The 25,738-nt window shown below is 43.5% G+C and overlaps 1 protein-coding gene across 1 annotated transcript in view; it reads right to left on the minus strand.

Moving 5' to 3' along the window:
* Positions 1-25,738, minus strand: part of LOC134867996 (seizure 6-like protein) — a 39,467-nt gene that overhangs the window by 10,392 nt on the left and 3,337 nt on the right. The window contains 8 exon segments of the mRNA XM_063888838.1: positions 1,955-2,149; positions 2,372-2,538; positions 3,153-3,324; positions 3,515-3,575; positions 3,577-3,701; positions 5,484-5,679; positions 6,242-6,381; positions 6,776-7,210. Coding sequence (XP_063744908.1) covers positions 1,955-2,149; positions 2,372-2,538; positions 3,153-3,324; positions 3,515-3,575; positions 3,577-3,701; positions 5,484-5,679; positions 6,242-6,381; positions 6,776-7,210 — 1,491 coding nt within the window.

Raw genomic sequence — 25,738 nt, forward strand, 5'->3', positions numbered from 1 at the left:
TCAATGTTTTTGAATCTATTTGATATTTCATTCAATAATTCAATCACTTTTAACCTTATTTGAAAATAGTTTGTACCTTTTTGGGATTTTCAATCAGAACTATTTTATTCTACTTTTACTTTATAAACTTTGATTTTATTTTTATATTTAGTTCATTAACTTTTTATATTTATATAAATGTTTGTATTTTGTTTGGCTTTTATTTTATAGGAAATGTTAGTTACATATCTTTCGTTTGTATACACGTGTTTTCTGTTCAGTTTGTATTCCTTAAATAAATTAGGATTGATTGCTTGTACCTTGGCCATTACACCCAACTCTCTCTCCCACACACACACACACACACACACACACACACACACACACACACACACACACACACACATACACACACACACACACACACACACACACACACACACACACACACACACACACACATACACACACACACACACACACACAGAGCACTTTAGAGACTCTAGGCCATCTGCCTCGATGTTCTGAGTCTGTGTCTTTATGGTTTATTCTCCTCAGTCTCTCTGGATAATAGCCTCAACTGAATGAACCGTAATGTTGTGTAACACATGTTGTACTTTCCCCAGGCTTCATCTCAGGCTGCACACACACACACACACACACACACTCACACACACACACACACACACACACACACACACACACACACACACACACACACACACACACACACACACACACACACACACATCCTTTATCAACCTGTAGGAGGCCTGAGAGGCAGAACACAGTCTCCTCCACGCAGACTTCGTGTTATGATCAAATGGAAAGCTCCTCCTGTCTGGTTCTGCAGCCGGATGTGAGAGGAGGTGAACGTCTGCCTAACAACAGCTGACAGTGTGACGTCACCTTTACTGGAAATATGTCTCGACTTTGAGACACTGCATGTCTTTGTTTTAGAAGACAATTTGAGCCCTTTAACGCCTGAATGGGAAAATAAAACAGCTTCTTCCGTGCATCAAACTATCCAAAACACAGCCGCTTCACTTCGCAGTTAATTAAGCTATTTCACTAATTATAACCAGTTATTATCGAGCAACTTAAGAGAGGTATGTGCAGGAAAAAGAACTTCAGACTGTAATGTATAGTCTTAGTATAAAGCAGCATGGAATAGAAACACTGAAGTACAAGTACCTGAAGATTGCAATACTTAAAACAGGTCGTATGTATTTAAGGGATCAACACTATGCAAGTGATACAACTCTCTCAAATTATAAAGGAGTTATCACCAAATTGGATCGTGCAACTCGTGCAAAGTGTCTGCAGTTACCAGAGTCAGCCGTCTCTGATACACATGATGCTCATTATCTCCCCACCCTTTACCCCCCACCCTCAGGAAGTACTGTAGCAAGAAGTGCTATGCAGGTGATACAAATCCCACCGAGTATAAACGACTTATTTCCATAAATAGATTAAAAAAACAATAACACTAATAACAATAATAATAATAACAATAATAATAATAATAATAACAATTTAAATAATAATAACAATAATAATAACAACAATTTAAATAATAACAATAATAATAACAATAATAATTTAAATAATAACAATAATAATAATAATAATAACAATAATAATTTAAATAATAACAATAATAATAATAACAATAATAATAACAATAATAATAATAATAACAATAACAATAATAAAAATAATAATAATAATAATAACAATTTAAATAATAATAATAATAATAACAATTTAAATAATAATAATAATAATAATAATAACAATTTAAATAATAATAATAATAATAACACTAATAATAATAATAACAATTTAAATAATAATAATAATAATAATAATAATAATAATAATAACAACAATAATAATATAGAGAATCCACAGTAGATGGATTTGCATGGAGTTTTCTGAGTCAGATTTTTCTCAGGAGGCTCCGGAGCGTTACCTTTGCACAGTGGCTCGGTGTCGTTCCAGTACGGGTCTCTGGCGCTGATGCACTCGATGACGGGGGGGCCCTGCTCCAGAGAGTGACCCAGGTCGCAGCTGAACTGGATCACAGCGCCGACGCCGTACAGCGGGTCAGAGGTGGTGAAGTTCCCGTTCTGCAGGTACGGCTCGTAGCAGTGGCCGCGCTCGAACGCTGTGGGGGGGAATAGAAACGTGTCGGACGGGATCTTTCCATTCCCTCCACACGCTCACTCTGCCAGAACTGAAGGACTTAGCTGAGATAAGTCTGGACAAGCAGCGCGCTTCAGAGCCAACATGGACTTGGCAGAACCGGAGCAGAAACAGAGAGCCGGTTCAATAAAGAGTCTGCATGCAACCCTCCCTGCAGCCACTCCTCGTTCAGACGCGTCCCTACCTTCGAATCGGATGTTGAAGCCCGTGTTGTGGTTGGGCTGGTCCGTGATGAACTGGATTCTGACCGCCGGGCCTTCGCTGATCACCCCCTCAAAAGGGATCTGACCCCCCCGCCCCGAGTCAAACAGAACCACAGAACCAGCATCCAGACCGGACCACAGAACCAGCCTGTAGGGGGGAGGAAAACCACTTTTACTCAATGCATGTGTGAAGTAGTAAATATTTGATGATGTACTTTGTACTCCACCACATAAATATATCAAATATTGCACGTTTTATTCACTTTATCTGAAAGCTTTGGTAACTTTCCAAACCAATTCATAAAGTTTATAAATATTACCTTTTGTTATAAATTAAATGACCAGAAACCAGTAACAAGTGCAGCTGAAACCATGAGTCAATTAGTCAATTAGTCAATTAACTTTGACTAATTAACTTTGACTAATTGACTCATTGGAAACTATTCTGACAGCTCAAAAATCAGAAGTAATTAAAAAAATCAAGTTTTTAATTTTAATTTTTTTTTGTTTTGTTTTTGTTTTGTTTTTGTTTTTGTTTTGTTTTGTTTTTGTTTTGTTTTGTTTTGTTTTGTTTTGTTTTGTTTTGATTTGTTTTTGTTTTGTTGTGTTATAGTTTTGTCTCAGGACTTGGAACCCGACGGGAGTGACTCAGTGTTTAGACGTTCAGGCATTTTTCTTTCCGAACTGTAAATAATATGAATAGATTCGATGAACTGTGAGAGCATTTCTCATTCATTTCACTATTCTTACAAACACTCCTACCTGTCAGTGGGCCCAAGGGCGAGCCTCTCCAGGTGGAGGTGCAGCCTCTGGTCTTTGGGGGCCTCCAGGGCCCAGGAGCAGGACCGGTCCTGGGTGGCGTTGGGCCCGTGGTGGGGGGAGGGGGAGAGCACCCGACCCACGGTGGCGTTCTTCACCGTCCCCCCACAGAGAGCTGCAGACAGGAAGGTAACAGAATCTTCATAAAGCATCACATCGCTTTGAAAGGTGTTCAATAAATAACGTGAGCTTTATCTCAATGTTATTAAGCTCAGAAAGAGAAGTGTCCTGTTCAATTGTGCGAGAAAATATAACACATATCCTGCATACAGTGGTGTACAAGTAGCCTACTATGGACCCCTCACCCCTGCAGATGGGCACCTTGCCGCTCCACACCGGCAGCGAGGCGTTGAGGCAGGTGAGCTGCGGCCCCCCCCTGCAGGTGGTATCCCATGTGGCAGTGGAAACGGGCGACGCCTCCGGGCAGCAGGTCGAGCACCGACACCTCCCCGAAGTGAGGCCTCTTGGGCAGGGCGCAGCTCAGCCGGAAGACTGCAGGGGAGGGTGAACCATGGGGGTAAACACAGTGCAGATCTGCTGTGAGCTAGCTCGCTAACCTTCAGATACACTGACAAACACTTCCAGTTCTGAGACACACTAACTCTGAGACAGACTAACTCTGAGACAGACTAACTCTGAGACAGACTAACTCTGAGACAAACTAACTCTGAGACAGACTAACTCTGAGACACACTAACTCTGAGACAGACTAACTCTGAGACAGACTAACTCTGAGACACACTAACTCTGAGACACACTAACTCTGAGACAGACTAACTCTGAGACAGACTAACTCTGAGACACACTAACTCTGAGACAGACTAAGAGACAGACTAACTCTGAGACAGCTGTCCAGCTTTATGATCCTGAACGTCACCCAGCGCTACACTCCCAGCTGTGTGCGTCTCTCTTTAGTGTCCCCTGGTCTCCAGCTGTGTGCGTCTTTCTTCAGTGTCCCCTGGTCTCCAGCTGTGTGCGTCTCTCTTTAGTGTCCCCTGGTCTCCAGCTGTGTGCGTCTCTCTTTAGTGTCCCCTGGTCTCCAGCTGTGTGCGTCTCTCTTTAGTGTCCCCTGGTCTCCAGCTGTGTGCGTCTCTCTTTAGTGTCCCCTGGTCTCCAGCTGTGTGCGTCTCTCTTTAGTGTCCCCTGGTCTCCAGCTGTGTGCGTCTCTCTTTAGTGTCCCCTGGTCTCCAGCTGTGTGCGTCTCTCTTTAGTGTCCCCTGGTCTCCAGCTGTGTGCGTCTCTCTTTAGTGTCCCCTGGTCTCCAGCTGTGTGCGTCTCTCTTTAGTGTCCCCTGGTCTCCAGCTGTGTGCGTCTCTCTTTAGTGTCCCCTGGTCTCCAGCTGTGTGCGTCTCTCTTTAGTGTCCCCTGGTCTCCGTTGTGTTGGAGCTTCTTGCAGCGTCTGGTTTCTGCAGCTCTTAGTAAACGCTGCTCATTACTTGTGTGTCTTTTTGCTTTTATTCAAACGACTCCCTTTTGTCCAATTATGGAATTGACTTTAATTAACTGGACTAATAAAGATCAGAACTCGACTTTCTTTTATTTATTAAATGTTGTTTTTCTGCAATAACCACTGAAACTCCAGCTTTTTTAAATGAGAACTTGAAGTCAGTGTTTCCGTTTCTAATCTCTTCAGAGGGTCACTTGAGAAATCAAACACCCACGGGTGCGTTTGAATTGAATAAAGTTAATTAAATGAGCTTTTTGAGCTGCGAGCAGAAACCGTTATAAGTCTTTTTATGGTTTCTCTCATTTCCTTAACGATGTTTTCCATGCCTCAGATATTTCATCTCCATTCTGATACCTGTAAGAGGATTAGATGGCTGTGATTAACGGCGCAGGTGGTCCTAACACTCTCTCTGTCCCTGTCATGTTCATTATGGGCTGTCACAACACACACACACACACACACACACACACACACACACACACACACACACACACACACACTCTCTCTCTGTATACACACTCCCATATCCTCCTAATGAAATGAGAGCCAATTAATCAGAGCCTCGTCAGCTAATTCTCACGACAGATTCAATCAGCTGCTAAGTGATAAGATGAGAAGATGTTTGATTATGCAATTAGCACGTACACACACACTGCAAACAGTACAGGAAGCTGGAGCAAACACACACACCACACATACAAAACGTCACGTTCTTCTAAGGCATTTTAAACACATTGGATTTAGTGATAATGGCAGATAGATAAATAATATATAGAATCCACAGTAGATGGATTTGCATGATGTGTGCAGTGTGGGTTCCCACTCACTCTGGTAGTGCAGCTGGAAGAGGCCCATGCTGCTCTCCGGTGCCGAGCGGTAGTAGACGGACAGCGTGTTGGTCGGGCTGCGGATCACCTGACCCTCCACCAGCAGCGTGTGATTGGCCAGAACCAGCAGGGCGCCGCGCTCGTCTGCTCCGCGGATCGACAGCTGCTCGCCCTCTGACAGGTTCACGCTCTTCACCTGAGAGATGAGGGGGAAATAACACACGTCAATACCTGAATGTGTTCCAGCAGATCCATTTTAGGGAAACCCATTACCGCCAGTACAAGATATGCCCACGGAAAGTCAAAACAGTTATGAAAAATGATGAGATTAAAGCTCACTATGATAAAAAATCATTATTATGAGATGGAATACTAAAAAAGAAACGAGATTAAAATGTTTTAAATTATGAGAAAAATTAATAATTATAAGATTGAAAAGAAAATATGAGATAAAAGTCAAAGTTAAAAGATAAGAAGTCAAATTTATGAGACAGAAAAAGTAAATACGTTGTCATGAGATCAAACTCCAGAATAACTGAATGAAAAGAGAATATCAGACGAAATGTAGAAAAAGATCATGTGTGTCAGTTGTAGTTCCAAAAGCTGCCACTAAGAGGCAGAGGTTAACCTGAGTTAGAACACACACACACACACACACACACACACACACACACACACACACACACACACACACACACACACACACACACACACAGACATAACATACAGTGTGTGTGTGTGTGTGTGTGTGTGTGTACCTGCAGCTCCACTCCATAGCCGTTGTACACGGTGACGGTGTAGGTGCAGTGCAGGAAGGCTCCGTCGGGGAGGGGGGGGTCGTCAGAGGAGTCGATGTAGCCCTCGGGCTCGGAGAAATTCACCATGCAGCTCTGCACACCTGCAAGGGGGGGGGGGGGGGGTGGTAGTTATCACTTTGATGAGAGGAATACTTCTTTTCTGTTTTCACATGTTTATTTATTTTGATGATTTTTAAACTTTTTGGTGAATTTCATAAATGTAGTTTATTTCTGTATCGTTTTGTTTTCAGCTCTCGGTTTCTTTTGGTTGTATTTATGAATCCTTGTTTGTGTTACTGTTGGTCCTCGCCTGTAATCCCTTTAATGTGAGGAGGTCGGTTTGAATCCCTGCTGTGTCATTAACGAGGGAATGACAGGAATCAAAGCGGGCTGTAAACGGTGACGGGGAGGAGTACGTGTTTAGATGCTCAGTGAACGTACATTTACTAATATTATTATTAATTAAAAGAAGCTTTGTATTCAAACCAGTCGTACCCATCAATGGAGCCTCCGTCTCGGGGTCCTCGTCCAGGATGGTGACCACAGTGGTGATCTCCTCCGGCTCAGGAGTGTGTGTGTCTGTGTTTGGCAGCAGCGAGGGGGAGTGTGTGTGTGTCGGCTCGGCGGTTGGAGCGCTGCCTGCTCCTGGCCCTGCAGCTGACGGAGGTTTCCCCCTCCGCAGTAACCCCTGAGCTCCAGGGAGAGGCCCCACGCTGAGCCCTCTGCCCAGGAGAGGCAGCAGGCTCTGGGGCAGAGCGGAGGGCACGGCGTCCCCCCTCTGGGAGACCAGCCGGACTCTCTGGGTCAGAACCGACATGAGCATACCTCCGGCCAGGGAGGCTCTGGATCTGGGGGGATTCTCCTTTGTGCTTCCCAATGTCACTGATGGAGGCTGGGTGGAGGTGGAGGTGGAGGTGGGGGCTTCTTTATCTGGAACAGAGAGGAAATAAACATTCCAAAATAAGCTGGGAAGAGAGACTCTGTTACCGTCCTGCTGGGCTTATCAGGAGCTGGGTTATCTACCCTGCACAGCAAGCCACACACACACACACACACACACACACACACACACACACACACACACACACACACACACACACACACACACACACACACACACACACACACACACACACACACACACACACATACACACATACACACTCTGGTGATAGGGTAGAGCATGACAGGAGTCGAGCGACGAAGACGAGGTGGGGGAAAGTAAAAATAAGAAGACAAGCAAAGACAGGAAAACCGCTCTGCTGTGCTAAACTGCCACCTCTAGCATACACACACACACACACACACACACACACACACCCACACACCCATATGTCAGAGTGTTCTTTTCCCTGTCATTATTTACGTTTTATTGCCAGTTTGTTGTTATTCTTTCTCTAATATCTGTCTGCTTTCTCCTTTATACACATTTATTTTCTTCCTCTTTACAATCACGTCTCAAAGCTCAGTCACTCGACCCCTCGAGCAGTTCTCAGAGTAAAATATAAGTCCCATTAACCCACATCTAAAGCCACAGGTGATCTGGAATCGGTCCAGCCGACGCAGCGAGCGTGGCAAGGGAACCCTGAATCATTTATAATAACTGAGAGGCTCATTAGTCACAATGGCAGGGGAGCAGACTCTCCATCAGGAGGAGGGGAACATTTACTCCACACCATTTACTGCAGAGCGTCCCGCTGTTACAACCCCCCCAATCACACTGAATACTCTGTGAGCTCTGATCCGTTCATCTTAAAGAGAACCACAGGATCCATCTCACACACCGCTGAAGGGCTGTCCGGTGTTAACGCGGCACAGATCCATATTTCTGCAACAACAAGGACTCAATCAGTAAGAGGGATGAGAGGAAAGTCAGTCACACACACGCCTCGCCTGGTGTTTGGATCAAATACAACCAGAAAATCTGATATTTCAAATGATTTTATTCTGAAATGAGTTTTTATTTAGTTCTGAAGGGATAGACACACACCATCATTAATGTTTAGAGGATCTTTCGAACTCTTTTCTGCTTTTAGTATTTTGTTATTTTTACTATTATTTTTATTATTATTTTTTAATTCTAATTTTTTTACTTTTTATTCATTTATTTATTTATTTATATTTAAATTTGTTTTCTATTTTTTAATGTATTTGCATTCATTGTTTATTTTATTTTTCTAATTTTTCTCTTTAGATTTATGGTTTGTTTTCTGGCAGATGTCAGTCATCTCATCATAGTGTTCATCCTTCTATCTCCTGCCTCCTTTTAGTATCTATTATATTTTAAAATGTAACATTTATTTATTCATTCTTTTAATTTGTTCATTTATTTATTCATTCTTTCATTTCTTTTTTGTTGGTCAGACGTTATTACGTTGTTTTTGAAACAGAAACATCTCTTATTCCAGGAGAAACACACCAACATTTCAGACCTGTTTTGTCCTCTTTATTGGAGTCCTTGCTGTCTCACAATCATTTGTCCTAAATTGGCCTCCATTCATTCTTCACATCACTGCCTCTTGGTGTTGCACCTTATTTGGATCAAAGCGGGTCAGTGTGTGACTCTGAACCATCTAAACAGAGATGCTTTATGAGAGGAGACAGAAATAAGCAGAATCATAACGAGTCTTCTGGTTTAATATCCAAACTGGAGTTCATATCAGCCTTGGTGGAGTTTCAGAGGCTGCTGAACAGACTGCAGGATTAATCTGCTGTCAGTATTCTGAGCCGACAGCTACCTGAGTAAACGCTTCAGAGGAATAATGAAGCCCAGATGTTGGGAAGGCCATTAAAATAAACAGTTTTAGAGATGAATGTGCTGCGTTTAGCTCCTGCAGAGAGGACAGAGGACGCGTTGACAGACTCTTTGCAGTTTTGGTTTGATGGAGATTTGTTTAGATTGATGAGTCAGAGACTGTCTGACTGAAGCACGAGGGATTTAATGAAACAAGGACATAAAAACCCAAAGAATAAGAGGTTCTGATGTTTCATATGTTGGAAAACTGCAATATTTTCTAATGTTTAAAAAGAAACTGAAACAGATGTAAATTAAATTTGGAAAACGGGTTTGTTTTTTATTCTTTCCTTCAAAGAATGCTATTTTAACATGGATAAAAACCAGTCAAATTCAGAAGGCAAAGAGATAAGAAATGTATAATCTTAATTAAATCCAAAAGCACAATCATCAAGCTCTCTTTATTCAAGGGGTTTCATTCAAATAAGCAAAGAATGGACGGAAACAACCTAAGAGAACACGAAAAAAGGTTTGAATTCACTGATTGATTTTCTCCTCTCCTTTATAACTTGTATAAATGGGATAAAAAGTACAGAAAAGGTTTTCTGTGCAGCAGAAGATCACAAACTTTTAATCCAAAGTGAATCTTAGATCACCAATTCAAGCCCTGTGTACTCCGGGATATGTAATCGTCCTTCAAACTGCTGATAAAATGTGTGTTTTAATAAAAACAGACATAATAAACCTGAAGTGAGATTTACTAACCTTACATTCAGATAAAATCTGTAACATTTAGACTGAACATAGCTCTATAATCAAGCTTCTGTGAAAACATAGTGATGTGGAGATCGTAATGAAACGCAGGAGACGTTCATTACAGTTCAGCACACGAATGCGTGTCTCGTTTAATCACAGTCAAAATTAACAAAACAAGATGGCGCTGTCCTGACCAACAAGCATGGGGCTCCACGTCATCGTAAACACAGATTAATTAAAGGGACCACGATCCCTTTTTACAGTTGTACTTTCAAGCATAAACCAACGGTCAAACTTACAGGCATGAAACAACAGTGTGTAGAACCACACTTTAGAAGGAGGTGAATTATGTGTATTACAGTCACTACAGTGATTTCATTTAAAAAAGGTGGTAATGCCGTTAGAAATATTGGAAAACTATTTCCTATTTTGGGATATGAACTCCTACTTTAAACTGGTGAAGAAACGTGTTTTAATAGAAAAGATAGTGAAAAAAGACATAAAACACCTTCAATGTGGTGGTTCAATGTTTAAATTGAGATGAAAAGAGTCAAATTCAGAACGGAAATAGTTTATATTCAGGTTTCTGCAGAGGATCACAAACCTTTGATCACAGCTTAGATCTTAGATAACAGCATGCAGGTCAGATATGAAATAACCTATCTGGGAATCACCGTGGAGCAGATCAAACCGTTTACAGCTAATGAGGGGGGGGGGTTAATGACAGGTCCAGAGTTCTGGCAGAAACATAAACCCTCAGTCTGTGGTCCGGAGATATCTCTCGGGACGGAGAGGGAGGATATCTGCAGAGACGGCCCACTAAAGGAGGCTTATCGTCTGCAGGAAATCCTCCTGAAAGCAACTATTGTGGAGATAAGATTCTCAATTGCATTCTGAAAAACTGGATATCACAGAGACCGATTGGTTAAAATACAAATGAGAAATCAAGGTTTCTGCTTCTCCAAAATATATTCATAATGTTTCTACGCTTCCTCTTTTATAACGGCAGCTCTTCCTCTTTAAAACACATGTATTTATTAAAGTTCTCTTTTTGGTCGCCTTTGGTGGAGAAAATGTCATAAATAAACTGTAAGAGGGCCCCCCCAGTGGAAAGACACGATGACTTGACCACTATAGTGCTGTTCCAGAGGAGAAAACGGGATAAATGTACCTCTGGGGGGCCCTCCTTTTGCAGAACCTTGTATAAATACACCTTAAGAGCGCCTTTACAGAGCGGCAAAAGTGCAACCTGTATCTCCAGTGCCCCCCCAGTGGAGAAAATGTCATAAATAAACCGTAGAGCGCCCTTACAGTGGAGAAAACATGATTTATTTACTACCGGATTGCTTTTCTAGTGGAGAAAACTTCTATAAATGTATAGACTACCTTCCCAGTGGAGAAAATGTTATAACTAAACCATAAGAGGGCCCTCCCAGTGGAAAAACATCATGGCTTGACCACCATAGTGCAATTCCAGTCGAGAAAACATGAACAATGTACCCCTGAAGTGACTTTCCAGTGGAGAAAATGCTCTAAATGAACCTCCAGAGTGAACTTCCAGTGGACAAAACCAGTTAAAGGAACCTCCAGGGTGAACTTCCAGTGGACAAAACCAGTTAAAGGAACCTCCAGGGTGAACTTCCAGTGGACAAAACCAGTTAAAGGAACCTCCAGGGTGAACTTCCAGTGGACAAAACCAGTTAAAGGAACCTCCAGGGTGAACTTCCAGTGGACAAGACCAGTTAAAGGAACCTCCAGAGTGAACTTCCAGTGGACAAAACCAGTTAAAGGAACCTCCAGAGTGAACTTCCAGTGGACAAAACCAGTTAAAGGAACCTCCAGGGTGAACTTCCAGTGGACAAAACCAGTTAAAGGAACCTCCAGAGTGAACTTCCAGTGGACAAAACCAGTTAAAGGAACCTCCAGGGTGAACTTCCAGTGGACAAAATGCTCTAAACGAACTTCCAGAGTGAACTTCCAGTGGACAAAACCAGTTAAAGGAACCTCCAGGGTGAACTTCCAGTGGACAAAACCAGTTAAAGGAACCTCCAGGGTGAACTTCCAGTGGACAAAACCAGTTAAAGGAACCTCCAGGGTGAACTTCCAGTGGACAAAACCAGTTAAAGGAACCTCCAGGGTGAACTTCCAGTGGACAAGACCAGTTAAAGGAACCTCCAGAGTGAACTTCCAGTGGACAAAACCAGTTAAAGGAACCTCCAGAGTGAACTTCCAGTGGACAAAACCAGTTAAAGGAACCTCCAGAGTGAACTTCCAGTGGACAAAACCAGTTAAAGGAACCTCCAGGGTGAACTTCCAGTGGACAAAACCAGTTAAAGGAACCTCCAGAGTGAACTTCCAGTGGACAAAACCAGTTAAAGGAACCTCCAGGGTGAACTTCCAGTGGACAAGACCAGTTAAAGGAACCTCCAGGGTGAACTTCCAGTGGACAAAACCAGTTAAAGGAACCTCCAGGGTGAACTTCCAGTGGACAAGACCAGTTAAAGGAACCTCCATGGTGAACTTCCAGTGGACAAAACCAGTTAAAGGAACCTCCAGGGTGAACTTCCAGTGGACAAGACCAGTTAAAGGAACCTCCATGGTGAACTTCCAGTGGACAAGACCAGTTAAAGGAACCTCCAGGGTGAACTTCCAGTGGACAAAACCAGTTAAAGGAACCTCCAGGGTGAACTTCCAGTGGACAAGACCAGTTAAAGGAACCTCCATGGTGAACTTCCAGTGGACAAAACCAGTTAAAGGAACCTCCAGAGTGAACTTCCAGTGGACAAGACCAGTTAAAGGAACCTCCAGAGTGAACTTCCAGTGGACAAAACCAGTTAAAGGAACCTCCAGGGTGAACTTCCAGTGGACTAAACCAGTTAAAGGAACCTCCATGGTGAACTTCCAGTGGACTAAACCAGTTAAAGGAACCTCCAGGGTGAACTTCCAGTGGACAAAACCAGTTAAAGGAACCTCCAAGGTGCCACTGTGCAGTAAACGTGAAGGTCTCAGGTGATCCAGGTCAGAGATCAGAAGCAGACCATGAGCCTCTCTGTCCGGACGGGCCTTGATGTTTAAAGGCGTGTGCACTAAGTTGAGCAGAGACTCCCTCTGTGCCCCCCCCCACCCCCCCACCCCACCCCACCCCACCCCACCCCGACCACCAAGAGGGATGAAAGAGCCCCCCTGCTGTTTACTGAGGCTCACAACAACCAGGACTATTTCAGGACATCAGGGAAGACTTTTACGGATTCCTAGAGCCGCAAAAAAAAACCCTACTCTGTGGAGATATGGAAGACCCACTGCAGGAAGAGGGTTCATCGTTTCATTCCGAGTTAGAAATCGATGTTTCCTCCTGCAGGGTGAGGACAGTCTTCCTAGTTTTTCTAACAGTTGACGCCTTCAATGGATATTTGAGACACCAGTGAGTGTTTATCTTTCCATCCTGCACTAAAAACAGATCCCACCATCAGCTAATGGAAGAAATGGGACCCAGGAACCCCTCAGAAACACAGCTGTGTGCTTTCCTGGCTCCTGATTGGTGGAATGAGCTCCCCACTGACATCAGGACATCGCTGGAAGTCGTTTCCATTGCATCTTGAGTTAGCTGAGGCCTTGTAACTAACCCAGCAGCTCTTATAATGGTAGGACTGGTTTGAAGTGAATAAATCTGACCTTCTTGATGTTCGGGGTTACCTTCTCTATCAGTTTATAAGTGAATATGTCTTTACACTCGACATAACTCCTAATAACTTAAGACGGAACGATGCAGCTCTTGTTTTTAGACGGTCCGTCCTTCAAAGACTCTTGAAGTCGTACCTCAGAGGCTTTTCTTACAAATGTAATTGGAAAATCACAAACTTTAGAAAACAGAAAACTTTTGAGCATTTCTGGCTTTTTTTTGTCCTGATCCTGGTGAAGTAGAGTTCTCATTTATCTAAATATCCCATCCTACCATGCATTTCACTTATAGAGTTAGCTTAGAGCCTAGAGGTGAGATATGAGGGTGTCAAACCATTAAGTCTTTTATAAACCAGTCAAAAAATGTTACAATCAATTCTAAAAGAAGATGTATAAAGGTTTTACATTTTCCAAAATAATCTTGCACTATTTTGTTGTTTTTTAAATCAGTTTCAGTCTTACAAACATCATGTTGCATTGTTAGAGGAGCCTGGGACTTCAGATGTTCCGTGTCAGACTCTAAACTACCCGTGCTAAAACAATAAAGCCTTTGAATCGTTGAAATGCAGACGCAGGGAGGGCGTTGTCGAGCTATTAGCAAGGTTTTCTGTGTGTGAGTGTGTGTGTGTGTGTGTGTGTGTGTGTGTGTGTGTGTGTGTGTGTGTGTGTGTGTGTGTGTGTGTGTGTGTATGTTTATGGGTCGTGCTCCAGCGTTGAGATCCAGCAGTCCTCTGTGACCGCCACTCCAAAGCAGAGTCAGAGAAAGGGTTTCAGCGGCTTTGAAAAGAGGGGAGCCTTTACCACAATGAGAGCTGGCTCCTGGGGGGGGTTCGGTGTGTGTGTGTGTGTGTGTGTGTGTGTGTGTGTGTGTGTGTGTGTGTGTGTTTTTTCAGTATGGAGAGGGAGAGCATCTTTTTGTTTTCTTTGTGACTCGGTTTCATTTGTATTCCAGGAGTCGGGCGGCTGTTGGAGGTGCTTTATCAGAGCGACTGTATCTGGAATACATTCCCCGTCTGCCATGTCTGTTCCCCATGGAGACTCCCTGTGATAACCAAACACACACCCACACACACACACACACACGCTCAGCTGTCTGAATGCTGCACAGCCTCACTGACAACGACAACACACGTCAAAAAGATCCTTTCAGGAGCAGGATTAAGAGCACCATCCTGTGCGTACTATGCCGGATAAATGAATCAAATGAAAAGTCATTCTAGTTTAATAACCCTTCAGAAAGCATGCAGTGCAACTATATGGCACTGTGTTGTTGCTCCCTAATTTGGATCCCCCCCAAGACGGTCCATTTTCGGCACTGGAACGGCACTTCACAGGTAAAGCTATCGTAGTTTCTCAAAGAGTTCTCTGTCGTTCGAACAAAAACAATCCTCGTCAAACCGAATTAATTTGCTGTCAATAAACGAAAAATATGTAGTTAAAGTGAAGAGCACTCAGAGAGCACACAGCTGAGCCATGGCCTTTTCTATCAGTGAAAAGTGATTAGTTTATCTATCTATAATCCAGATTAGCTTCAAAAATGTTAATGGATTCCTCTTAGTCAAGGGCAGGTTTCATGGGCCTCAGAGGAGAGGTTTTCACTAATCGTTGTTTTTGTGGTTTGTTTGTGACTACTTCTTTTGTGTTACTTTCAACTCGAATCAGGGCCGGTAAAGCACCCACGTTATCCTTTAAGAGCCACTTGCTTCTCAACAGCTCGACCATCACCGTTAATTATGAGCGGCTCGCTGCTAATTGGCCGAGCCGGACTCTCACAGCTGCAGGTGAAGAGCAGCCTCAGAAATCTCTGTCTGCTCTCTCTAATCCAGGCGCCGGGTAACACACACTGTGCCGCGTTAATGATTTCCTGTGTGAGAACTGATGAGTGCTACACACACACACACACACACACACACACACACACACACACACACACACACACACACACACACACACACACACACACACACACACACACACACACACACACACACACACACACACACACACACACACACACACACACACACACACACACACACACACACACACACACACATCGATGTTATCTATGAATTAACCCTTGACCTGAGTCTGAGGTCAGTGAGCGGAATGACCTGAAACTGAAAGCAGAGCCGATATCGAACCGACCAATCACGTGTGACCTCTGAGCACATGTGGACGAGCGATATCCTCACACACACACACACACACACACACACACACACACACACACACACACACACACACACACACACACACACACACACACACACACACACACACACACACACTATGTAAACAAGCTTGTTAGCATATCATTCTCACACTCAGCCTCATTAAAACGGACTCCAGTTTTGATGAAGGACTTTTCATATTTGCCACAACAAAATTATCAAATGGATGTGTTGATTAACGAGCGCTGATCCTCGCTGAGTTTAAGGATGAAATGACCCGAGTGGAGCAACACGCTCAGGGAGAGGTAATTAAAGAGCTTTCATTAAACCTACATGATTGGAGAAGCAGTGAACAGTAAAAACTCACTGGTTTTATTTTGAAAAACCAGTCGGAGCGAACAGGTTAGAGGATTTTTATGGCATGTGATTTAAACTTTAACAGCCTTCACCAGGAGAGAGGGCTTCAGGTACATTTCTGTCTGGGAAAAAGACACCTGAGAGAAAAGCCACACTGCTCTCTGACGTGTGTGTGTGTGTGTGTGTGTGTGTGTGTGTGTGTGTGTGTGTGTGTGTGTGTGTGTGTGTGTGTGTGTGTGTGTGTGTGTGTGTGTGTGTGTGTGTGTGTGTGTGTGTGTGTGTGTGTGTGTGTGAAGCAGGTGCCGCTACAGCCAGGCATGACCAGCTCTGTGTGGCAGATGGCATCATCTCTCCCCTTCCCCCTCCTCCATCAGCAGCAGCCTGTTGGTGCAGCTGTGCTTTACTGTTATCCTCCCTCCATATCAACGGGAGAGAACTCTTTAAAGTAGAGACACTACATACTGATATACACCCGAACATCAGCAGGAGAGGACTCTTTAAAGTAGAGACTCTACATACTGATATACACCTGAACATCAGCAGGAGAGGACTCTTTAAAGTAGAGACACTACATACTGATATACACCTGAACATCAGCAGGAGAGGACTCTTTAAAGTAGAGACTCTACATACTGATATACACCTGAACATCAGCAGGAGAGGACTCTTTAAAGTAGAGACACTACATACTGATATACACCTGAACATCAGCAGGAGAGGACTCTTTAAAGTAGAGACTCTACATACTGATATACACCTGAACATCAGCAGGAGAGGACTCTTTAAAGTAGAGACACTACATACTGATATACACCTGAACATCAGCAGGAGAGGACTCTTTAAAGTAGAGACACTACATACTGATACACACCTGAACATCAGCAGGAGAGGACTCTTTAAAGTAGAGACTCTACATACTGATATACACCTGAACATCAGCAGGAGAGGACTCTTTAAAGTAGAGACTGAGACTCTTGTATTTCTGTAAATACAAAGCTCCCTTGAAGTCAAAGTCAAACCCTCCTTCTCTAAAGTCTAGAGGACATGTCTGAGGCGCTCTCTAACCATATTTCCAGGAGACGCTCGGTCACAGTTCTGCTGCCAGATGGACGTCAGGGACGGAGGAGCAACACCTCCACATCGCATCAGACTCAGAAATATGTTTGTCCTATCAACTAGCTGATCAGGAATACCCTTCCAGCGTCTGCATGATAAACCAACAGATAGGATTTCTTCTTTAGAGAAGTGCTGCCAAAGCTCTGAGACTGTGTGAGCATGTGTGTCTTCTTTTTAATCCTCATGGGGATTAAATGTCCTCAAAAAGAAGGGAAGGAAGAGCGAAGTATTCCAGAGTCAGAAAACTTTTTTAACTCCAGAGTTAGAAGTGGGTTTGGGGCTAAGATTAGAACTGGATTAAGCGGAAAATGTCAGAGTTATTCGGGTAAAGGTTAGGATTAGAAAGAGTGAATTCAGTTTCTAACAAAGTATGCAGCAGTGTGTGTGTCTGTGTGTGTGTGTGTGTGTGTGTGTGTGTGTGTGTGTGTGTGTGTGTGTGTGTGTGTGTGTGTGTGTGTGTGTGTGTGTGTGTGTGTGTGTGAGTCGCTGTAGCAGAAACATCGGTGTGTGTGAACGACTCGAGACACAAGTCATTGAAACTCTCCTCACACTCCTGCGTGCCTCCGGTTAGCAGCAGGAAGGGGGAGTCGGGGGGAGGACGGGAGGGAGTAATGAGAGGGGAGACGGCTCTCTCTCTCCACAGAGAAAAGCTCTCTCTCTCTTTTGTCATTTTCTACGACGTGCACGACGACCCCGACTCACTACTTTGTGTTTGAGCGTAAGAAAACGTCACGTTTCAGCTGAAAATGTGTTTTCTGCTCGCCTTGAGCCCAGAGTCATGTGGAGTTTTACATCTGCTGATTATTTTATGATCAAATTATGGAGATCTGTTTGCAGAGATGTGCTTTTGATCAATTATCCATGCAGTAAACATGCTGCCAAATGTATTTCAGTTGCAGATATGTATGTGTGTGAAGCAGGACTGCAGGGAGAGTCAGACTCTGAGAGAAGAGAGATTTTAGAGGTTTAGGAGATTCCACTCAGCTCAAGTTCAGAGAAATGTAATCAGGATTTGCTTTAAGGATGATTCCAGTTATTCAAAACGTATCTGCAATGTTTGGTCCTTCATTTCCATCAGTTATCAGTAGAAATATGGCTTGAATCGACTGATAGATACTCTGAAATGTGTTTGTTTACTACTATAATATCATGCAGATACTGAATCATTCTTATATTTCAAAGCACAAAGGAGCATTGCTATTAAAGCAAAGGACATATTGCATGTGCAGGCGTATACAGTTAGAAAATACTCCGTTAAAAATCTGCAAAATGTAATTAATCTCACTCCTGCTAAACGTCCACTAAGCCAATAATTAACTTCCAAAGACGATGAGATGAAAGTGGAGTGATCTCATAGCTCACTGTCTCGGGAGTGTGTGTGTGTGTCTGTGTGTCTGTGTGTGTGTGCAGCTCTATGCTTTTAATCCATGAATAAAAGAAAAGGTGGATGTCTCCTCACAAGATGCATCAATTGTGAGAGGAGGAGGAAGAGGAGGAGGAGGAGGAAGAATGCTTTTAGTGTGAACCTGAGGGCGGCCATGACCCAAATGTCAACACAGAAAACCCTCAGTATTAAATGACGAGGCACAAAGAGAAATCAATGTCTAAAAACACAAGTTACAAGTCAGATTTCTGGTGAAATAACCTTTTGATTTAGAAACCCTGAGAGCAGCGCCGAAGCATCCACAGTATAGAATAATACATGTGCTCTAGAAGCAGCCTCTATCTCCCAGCTGTCCATTGTCCTCTTTATATAGATATAGGGGGATGTAGCTGGAGGCTATGTTCCAGGTGGTGTAGTATGAAAAATATATTTGACTTCAAGGCTCCGATCAAACAGAGGTGACCTTAGCGAGGATCAATGACCTCCAGTCGGTCCGTTTGTTCCCGACTTCATGAGTAAATCATGAAAACACAGAGCTGGAAGAAGAGGAATTAATTCAAACAGTCGGGTTATAAGAGATGATAACCGGCAGAACTTCTATTGGTACAGAACACTCATTCTCCTATTGGCTAGCGCTCCAACACATTGTACGTGATAGGCTAAGGGATGGGACATCTCTAAGCGGTTGATCAATCACAACAAAGCCAGCCAGCTAACCAATCAGAGCAGACTGGGCTCTGGTTTCAGACAGAGGGTGAAAAGAGGAGCTGCAGCACAGGCAGTCTGAGAAACATAAAGAGCTAAAATATACAGCAAAACCGCAAAAACCAACAGGAAGGCAATTTAAATTTCCTGCTTCCTGTCAGCAGCTGACTCAGTTTGCATCCATCCTGCAGCGACTCTCACTAACTAACTTGTGCAAACATCTACATAAGAGGGGGAATAAACACGCGTGTGGATCAATAACACGGCTTCAATCCGACACAAACGCCTATCCTCCGAGTCGTGATCCTGCAGGAGGGCTTTGCATTTCCTCAGCCTCTGAATTCATCTCGCATCCCGCTTCAAAACTGTTGGACCGTACATTTCTGGAAAGCTCAGAGGGGCTTTGTTGGAGAGAGGACTCTGACCCCCCGTGACACGAATCAATCAATCAAACCCCCCCTCCAATGCGGCCGGGGCAGCGGAGCGGAGCGGATACACTGAAGCCAGACTGCAGCCAATCCCGTTAAAAAAGCACCCAGACATCCTTTATATCCGTCCACAATGGAGAGGTGCAGGAATGAGTCAGCATTTCAAAAGATAAGCCACCTGCAGTGTGTCTCACTGACATTAGCTTAGCGGTGGTGACCTGAAGTCATGTGACCGTGCTGTAGTTCCTTATAGCCCAACATTAGCCTCCTTTAGCTTAGCGGTGGAGACGTGAAGTCATGTGACCGTGCTGTAGTTCCTTTATAGCCCAACATTAGCCTCCTTTAGCTTAGTGGTGGTGACCTGAAGTCATGTGACCGTGCTGTAGTTCCTTTATAGCCCAACATTAGCCTCCTTTAGCTTAGCGGTGGGGACCTGAAGTCATGTGACCGTGCTGTAGTTCCTCTATAGCCCAACATTAGCCTCCTTTAGCTTAGTGGTGGTGACCTGAAGTCATGTGACCGTGCTGTAGTTCCTCTATAGCCCAACATTAGCCTCCTTTAGATTAGCAGTGGTGACGTGAAGTCATGTGACCGTGCTGTAGTTCCTCTATAGCCCAACATTAGCCGCCTTTAGCTTAGCGGTGATGACCTGAAGTCATGTGACCGTGCTGTAGTTCCTCTATAGCCCAACACTAGCTTTTTACTTCAGAAATCATGTTGTTAATATGTGGAGATTATCCTGCTGAATGAAATGTGTAAGTACCAGAAATATTTTCTGCCATAACCCCAAATCCAATGGAAAAATCCCCTTGGCTTCTTGCTCTGGGAGCCTTATGATGCTACCTTTAGTGTAAGCGTACAGAAACCCATCCTGTTTGCTCTCTAGCACCTCTTTGAGTTCAAGAACCAGGGGATACAAACACACTGACTCGACAGCATGACATTCGTAGCTATCAGTGAGCGTCGTGCAGTTTGGATTATCACACCCACATACACAATTTGTTGAAAGCGTCACCAGAACAACTTCAGTGGGATTCCTGTATCAAAGGCAGATAGACGAGGGAGCAGAGCGCAGGCTTAGCGTAAGCTTTGAGGCAAATGGGAGCTGAAATATTAACCTTTTAAAAGGCTTTGGCTGCAGACACACTTGATTGTGCCAATCTGCTCTGAGTGAGTTTGACAAGGCAAAGTGTCAGGTCGAGTGCGTGTGTGTGAGCGTGTGTGTGTGTGTGTGTAACTCAGAATGAAAATCCAAATTGTCACTCTAATCCCAGACAACCGTATTAAATCTCTCTTTGGATCACAATCCATCATTTTCCACGGAGCGAAGAGGAACAACATTTTCTATGCCCGGCTTTTTTCATTATTCCTGTGTGTGTCTGGGGAAGCAGGCATTACACATAGATTAGTCTGGAGAGGAAATATGTTTCTTTTTCTGAAAGAATTGATAAAGAATTTTGGCTTTCCCTCGCTCCTCTGTGGCTCATCGTTGGACGCTCAGAGGCTCTGAACTAGAAAGATCAAACCACAGGCCTCATTTATCCTCGTTCTGTATGCACGCTGTTGTGCTTAAAGGGACAGTCTGGGGGAAAATCTATTTCCTGCAGAGAGTTAGAGGAACACTTTCCTATCCTATCTGGAAATATTGGACATTTTGAGTGGGCTTGTCTCCACAGTTTATTATCTACAGAAAATGCAGCTTGTAGAAAGAGATCAGAGCAGTGCTGCAGTGTGTTACACCCTTAAAAAAATCAATACATGTCTGAATGGTCGCTATATTTTGCACATTTTTTCTCTTGTTGAAAATAGCGGGACATTTTTAGAAACAGATACATTTCAGATTTTCTTTCTAAATTTCAACTTTTAAAAATGTTTCCTCTTTTTCTTACTCTTTTTCCCGTGGCCCTAATCATGTCTTTTAAAAATGATCACTTTTTTCCCAAAAAGTTCAGACTTTTAAAAAGAAAATTCTGAACTTTAAAAATGTCCCACTATTTTCTGATTATTCTAACTCGTTCTTCATGTGGCCCTAATCATCTCTTTCTGACAAGGGAGCCAAAGCCTTTTCTATGGACAGGAACAGCAGAGAAGACAGGACAGGAAGTAAACTCTAAAGGGAACAGCAGAAGAAGACAGACAGGAAGTAAACTTAATGGGAACAGCGAAGAAGACAGACAGGAAGTAAACTCTAAAGGGAACAGCAGAAGAAGACGACAGGAAGTAAACCTCTAAAGGGAACAGCAGAAGAAGACAGACCGGAAGTTAACTCTAAAGGGAACAGCAGAAGACGACAGACAGGAAGTAAACTCTAAAGGGAACAGCAGAAGAAGACAGACAGGAGTTAACTGAAAGGAACGCAGAAGAGACCGACAGGAAGTAAACTCTAATGGGAACAGCTGAAGAAGACAGACAGGAAGTAAACTCTAAAGGGAACAGCAGAAGAAGACAGACAGGAAGTAAACTCTAAAGGGAACAGCAGAAGAAGACAGACAGGAAGTAAACTCTAAAGGGAACAGCAGAAGAAGACAGACAGGAAGTAAACTCTAAAGGGAACAGCAGAAGAAGACAGACAGGAAGTAAACTCTAAAGGGAACAGCAGATGAAGACAGACAGGAAGTAAACTCTAAAGGGAACAGCAGAAGAACACAGACAGGAAGTAAACTCTAAAGGGAACAGCAGAAGAACACAGACAGGAAGTAAACTCTAAAGGGAACAGCAGAAGAAGACAGACAGGAAGTAAACTCTAAAGGGAACAGCAGAAGAACACAGACAGGAAGTAAACTCTAAAGGGAACAGCAGAAGAACACAGACAGGAAGTAAACTCTAAAGGGAACAGCAGAAGAAGACAGACAGGAAGTAAACTCTAAAGGGAACAGCAGAAGAAGACAGACAGGAAGTAAACTCTAAAGGGAACAGCAGAAGAAGACAGACAGGAAGTAAACTCTAAAGGGAACAGCAGAAGAACACAGACAGGAAGTAAACTCTAAAGGGAACAGCAGAAGAAGACAGACAGGAAGTAAACTCTAAAGGGAACAGCAGAAGAAGACAGACAGGAAGTAAACACTAAAGGGAACAGCAGAAGAAGACAGACAGGAAGTAAACACTAAAGGGAACAGCAAAAGAAGACAGACAGGAAGTAAACACTAAAGGGAACAGCAGAAGAAGACAGACAGGAAGTAAACTCTAAAGGGAGCTGTGATATGTGGGCTGGGCTCACATAGACTTCTCAAAGTGCAGATTTTTTTTATTTGAGGTCTTGCACATTTAAAACTTTCCAACTTGAGTCGGGAATAGAGACAGATAACAGAAAAAAACTTGAAATGGTTTGGGTTTCAACTGCACACACACACACACACACACACACACACACACACACACACACACACACACACACACACACACACACACACACACACACACACACACACACACACACACACACACACACACACACACACACACACGGACGTACACACACATCCAAGGCTTAAAACAGACATACACAAAGTTAAGCTTCAGTTAATTGCTTCTATTGTAGAGAAGTGTCAGCAGCATCCGTGCAATCCTGCAGCCAAACCTCGAGAGGATAATCCTGACACACACACACACACACAGACACAGACACAGACACACACACACACACACACACACACACACACACACACACACACACACACACACACACACACACACACACACACACACACACACACACACACACACACACACACACACACACACACACACACACACACACACACACAGGGTCACAAAGGTCTGAACAGACGTGCTGAGGCGGAGACATCACCAACGTCCTGCTTTGATCAACACACACACAGAGAAAGGTTATTACCAGGAGAGCATCCAAATCTTCACAAACACACACACAAACACACACACACACACACACACACACACACACACACACACACACACACACACACACACACACACACACACACACACACACACACAACTTTGAATAATTCACTGAGATGTTGTTGTCTGAGTGTGTTGCAGAGGCCATATGTCAGAGTGTGTGTGAGGCCGTGAAGCTGCAGCTCTCACTTCTGCTCCTAATGAGCGCTGGGACTAATTGAGACGGCAGGCTGAGCTTCGTACACACTCCTCCAGCTGCAGCAAACACAAACACACTCTTACACACACACACACACACACACACACACACACACACACACACACACACACACACACACACACACACACACACACACACACACACACACTCTTAAGGACAAAGAATATCAGGACAATGACCCCCCCCGAACCACAGACTGCTGCTGCCTCCAAATGAAGTTTAATTAAAAAGTTTGTAAAATATTTTTCTTGCTTTTTTTGTTGCAATTTAGTTACAGAAACGATGACATCATTTTGTTTAATTTGTTCATATTTTATTTGTTATTTTGCATGATATTTTTAAAATGTTTAAAATCAGATGCACATATTTTCTTATTATTTCTTTTCCATTATTTTATTTTCATTTTCTTCTAAAACTCACCATTTTATTGAAATTGATTCTACGTATTTTATTTATCTTTTAATATATTGTAATTTTCTTTTATGCAGTTTTATATTTTCTTATTCAGATATATTGTGTTTTATTGTTTTCACATGTTTAATAAATAATACAGATCGGTTTTCCTCTGAGTCTGTGTACTGATGTACCTGAGCAACTTTGACACCTCCCAAAGTTCCTGCAGGGTCATGTTCACGCTGTACTGACCTGGAACCAGCAGGAAACTCATTTTAATAACTCTCTACGCTTCAGAAAATCTGCACCGATGCAAACGTGCCGCGGTGCACCGCACTGCAGGTCTGTGTTGGTAATAAAAACACAGCGTTAGTCGCTCATCAGCCGCTCGGTGATCTGTGTAATCATGGTAATCAGACGCTCATATTCTGGGACGCTCTCCTTCAAAGAAAGGTTACACCCTCTGAGCCACCTGCTCGCTGCGGCTGATTAAAACAGGGTCACCTCCAACTTCCTGCTTCTTCCTGACGCATCTTTTTATTAGAAGCTCATATTTCACTCAGAAGAACAACCAATCAATCAATCAATCAACCAATCAATCAACCAATCAACCAATCAACCAATCAATCAACGTTTATTTATAAAGGGATAGACTCGGGATTCACCACTCAAGATTCACGACTCAGGATCCACGACTCAAGTTCCAGGACTCAGGACCCCGACTCAGGATCCACGACTCAGGATCCACAACTCAAGATTCACGACTCAGGATCCACAACTCAGGATCCACGACTCAGGATCCACAACTTAGGATCCACAACTAAGGATCCTGATGACTAAGTATCCATGACTCAGGATCCACGACTCAAGATTCACGAGTCAGGATTCACAACTCAGTATCCACGACTCAGGATCCACGACTCAGGATTCACAACTCAGTATCCACGACTCAGGATCCACGACTCAGGATCCACAACTCAGGATTCACGACTCAGTATCCAAGACTCAAGATTCACGACTCAAGTTCCAGGACTCAGGATTCACGACTCAAGATACACTACTCAGGATCCACGACTCAAAATTCACGGCTCAAGGTCCACGATTCAAGTTCCAGGACTCAGGATTCACGACTAAGGATCCACGACTCAGTATCCACGACTAAGGATCCACGACTCTGGATCCATGACTCAAGATTCACGACTCAAGTTCCAGGACTCAGGATCCACGACTAAGGATCCACGACTAAGGATCCACGACTCAGTATCCACGACTAAGGATCCACGACTCTGGATCCATGACTCAAGATTCACGACTCAAGTTCCAGGACTCAGGATCCACGACTCAAAATTCACGGCTCAAGGTCCACGACTCAAGTTCCACGACTAAGGATCCACGACTCTGGATCCATGACTCAAGATTCACGACTCAAGTTCCAGGACTCAGGATCCACTACTCAGGATCCAGGACTCAGTATCCACGACTAAGGATCCACGACTAAGGATCCACGACTAAGGATCCATGACTTAAGATCCACGACTCAGGATTCACGACTCAGGATCCACGACTCAGGATTCACGACTCAAGATACACTACTCAGGATCCAGGACTCAGTATCCAAGACTCAGGATCCACTA

This window comes from Eleginops maclovinus, chromosome 8 (assembly GCF_036324505.1).
Source record: "Eleginops maclovinus isolate JMC-PN-2008 ecotype Puerto Natales chromosome 8, JC_Emac_rtc_rv5, whole genome shotgun sequence".
In the NCBI taxonomy this organism is placed as follows: domain Eukaryota; kingdom Metazoa; phylum Chordata; class Actinopteri; order Perciformes; family Eleginopidae; genus Eleginops; species Eleginops maclovinus.